The sequence below is a fragment of the Corylus avellana genome, chromosome 8 (genome assembly GCF_965113065.1).
Source record: "Corylus avellana chromosome 8, dhCorAvel1.hap1.2, whole genome shotgun sequence".
Taxonomy (NCBI): Eukaryota; Viridiplantae; Streptophyta; class Magnoliopsida; order Fagales; family Betulaceae; genus Corylus; species Corylus avellana.
In genome coordinates, this window is record NC_142497.1 from 7,180,576 (window position 1) to 7,183,744 (window position 3,169).

General features: G+C 37.1%; 1 protein-coding gene across 1 annotated transcript in view; it reads right to left on the reverse strand.

The window, feature by feature from the left end:
* The window catches only part of LOC132162841 (eukaryotic translation initiation factor 3 subunit I-like), a gene marked incomplete in the record, with an annotated part of 5,561 nt that extends 3,663 nt beyond the window's left edge, over window positions 1-1,898 (reverse strand). Inside the window, 2 exon segments of the mRNA XM_088518858.1 lie at window positions 1,220-1,435; window positions 1,550-1,898. Of these exon segments, the coding sequence (XP_088374984.1) occupies window positions 1,220-1,435; window positions 1,550-1,733 (400 nt within the window).
* Window positions 1,899-3,169: the final 1,271 nt, after the last annotated feature.

A 3,169-nucleotide genomic window follows, 5' to 3' on the forward strand; every position in this document is an offset into this window, starting at 1 on the left:
TACAGGTGATGGCTCGTTACTCAAAACTGTAGATTCCTGCACATTTTGGAACTTTAGTCCCCCTACTCCCACAATTAGGTTTTAAAACGCAATGAGTTGAAGGAAAAAAGAACGCATAAAAGTAGTTTCTTTTCTTACTTGAAACACTTCATAAATTTGAGGGAACCACATGGAATAACAATGTCTTGCTCAGCAGTGCAAGTAGGCCAAGTTTTTCATTTTGGGGGCCTTAAAGAAACCTCATTGAAAACTAATAATTTCCTTCTTCTCCTAATTGTTTAATACAAAAATGCATTATTAGAATGGCTCTCTCACAAAAGAATATTTAGAAAAACGAAGTATGGCATGTCTTGAGAGTCTGAAATGTGTGTTGAATAAGCATATTAAAAGATATTATTTGCTATAGGATACAGCACCTTGTGCTTGCTTCCATTCATTCAGGGAGTACTTTTCTTTGCCGGGTAATTCCATGTGGTTCACTGAACTAAAATGAAGGATCCCTTTTTAGGGTTGTGAACTACCAGGTTAACTTGTTGGATCTTTTTCTTGTAGGCAAGCAAAGATCTTTTTATAGTAAATTGCACAACGCCACAAGTGCACTAGTTAAATAAAAAAATCATAAGGAACTGCAACTACACTCTTCCCCATTTTATACTGGAATCATGTACATAAAACTTCTATATATAGTAGGTTGCTGGTCTTTTTATTTATTTTTTTCAATTCAATTTTTTTACCTGAAATGGATAGTTGCCAGTTTTGTATCAAAAATATACTATCAAAGAAAAATCAAAAGAGAAATGTTAGGTGCTCTCCTAGTGTTCTCCTAGCATTTTCTAAGCCTTAGGTGGATATTATTTTCTAAAAATTGGGTGAAGAGAAATAAGGGTCACTTTCTTTTTTTTCTTTTTAGAAAATAATATCTACTTTGGACCGGAAGAACACCATGATAACACCAGGAGAGCCTAGCATGACCCAATCAAAATACTTGTGTTGTAGATTCTGAAGCTTCCAAATATTATGCAAAAAAAAAGGCAATATTTGGAACCTCCCAGCAAATATTCTACAAAAAAATTTCCTCACTATACAACCGGTTCCCAAATTTTACATTATTCCAAAAACACCGATTTTACTGATAAAAGAAACTGACATGAACTCGACAAACAACAACAATTAGCCCTTTCGAGCATAAATTCATGAAACGGAGCATAATAAAGCTTACGGTCAGAGGGGTCTCGGGCGATGATTTTAACGTGAATCGCAGAGGGAGAGTCCATGAATGGATCGGTGGTAATGACAGCGAGCTTATCCCCGACGGCGAGGTCCACAGCCCTAGCCGGAGAACCGAAATTAAAGGAGTACAATTGCTCCCCCGACTGAACTGACCACAGCTTCGCCGACTGATCGGCACTCCCAGTGATCAGCATCATCGAATCCCCTATATTTCAAAACCACCAAAAAGAAGTCTTATTACAGAAAAACCAAAGAACATGCGGTGAATTAATCAGAGTGCGCGCGCGCGCGAGAGAGAGAGAGAGAGAAAAGGACTTGCTTGAGACATCGCAGCACCAGACTGCACCGTTGTGGCCACGGTAGGTACCGAGGCGCTCGCCGTTGTCGGCGAACCAGACGGTGGGGTTGTGGTCCTTCCCGCACGAGAACAGGAGGTCCCCGTCCCGGTTGTACTTCAAGAATGTCAACGGCCTTTCATGGCCTTTCATCAAAATCGGTCTCATCTTTCACGCAGGAGTTCCAAAGAGGAGAGAAAACAACGTAGCCGCGCTGAAGACTAGGGTTTTTGAAGGTCGATGAAGCCGGTTTCGAAGGTGGATGCTTGAAGGTCGGCAGGTTTCCGAAAGACGATACAGCCGGTTTTGATTTGCTTCACAAGTGGGCGAACCGGTTTATTTCACACAAACGTGGATAAAGCCGGTTTATTTCAAAGGCCTAAACATGATTAAGATCCCTCAAATTTCTTTTAAATTTGAGATTATCTTATTATTAAATCATAGTCATGATTTACACTTAACAATCTACAACGTGTCAGCTATCAAATTAGGATGACATTCAAAGCCCTTGGACCAAATCTATTCCTTATTGAGGGCTTGTTTGAAATTGCATTTGAGGAGCCAAAAAGTGATTTTAACACTCAAAAAACATGTTTTAAGAAAAAAATACTCGTTTGGTAAAAAAATTAAAAGTGCTTGTAAGGGTCCAAAAAGCCTAAAATGGCCAAAAAGAACTTTTGACTTAAAAGCTCTATTACTCAAACGCAATCTCAAGTAGGCTCTAAATTTGAACATTTCTTGGATTAATCCAGGATATTGGAGGGGCGCTTTGATGGGCATTTTTAGGGGTGGGCAGATTAACCGGTTACCAATTATCAGCCGTGTACCGATTTCGACCGAACCGATGTTAACCGTAACCGATATACCGATATCTTTATCGGTTAAATTTTTTATACCGGTATGCTTATCGTTTTGGTTCGGTCCAGTTATAAATTTCATATCAGTTAACCGTTTAACCGATATAAACCGTTAAGTAGGGATGCCAAAACAACGTAGTTTTGGGATTATATAGATACCTATGTAACCTTATCTTAATTTGGGTTTGAATAGGTCTGATTTTTTTTTTAGTTATGGCATTGGATGTGATTTATTTGCCTTTGGTGAAAACATTTTTCATTAACTAGTTTTGTTAATCTAATTAGCATTCATTATGTTAATTCGTCCATTTGCTTTGAAAAAATGTATTTTATAATATAAAAAAAATAAAAAATAAAATAAAAATAAAAAATAAAAAGTTGTGGTAGATTAATATAAAAAAATTTTCAATTTTTAGCCCAAAAAACAAATATTTGGGTCCCAGCAAAAAGTATTTGGGCCTTAAAACAACTCATTCTTAATAAGTTATTTTAACCCAACAAAAAGTATTTGGGCTCTCAAAAGTAAAAAAAAAAAACTTATTTTTGGCCCAAAAAAATAAATCAATATAAAGCCCACGATTAAATCGGTTAACCGGTTTAACCGTGTAACGTTATAACCGATAATTTCAATTAAAATTCTTATTGGTCTGGTATCGGTTAATAAACTGTTTAACCGATAAGAGCCAAAACTGGACCGTTTTGACCGATACCTAGGCCTAGGCATTTTCTTTCTTTGGCGGACTTTGA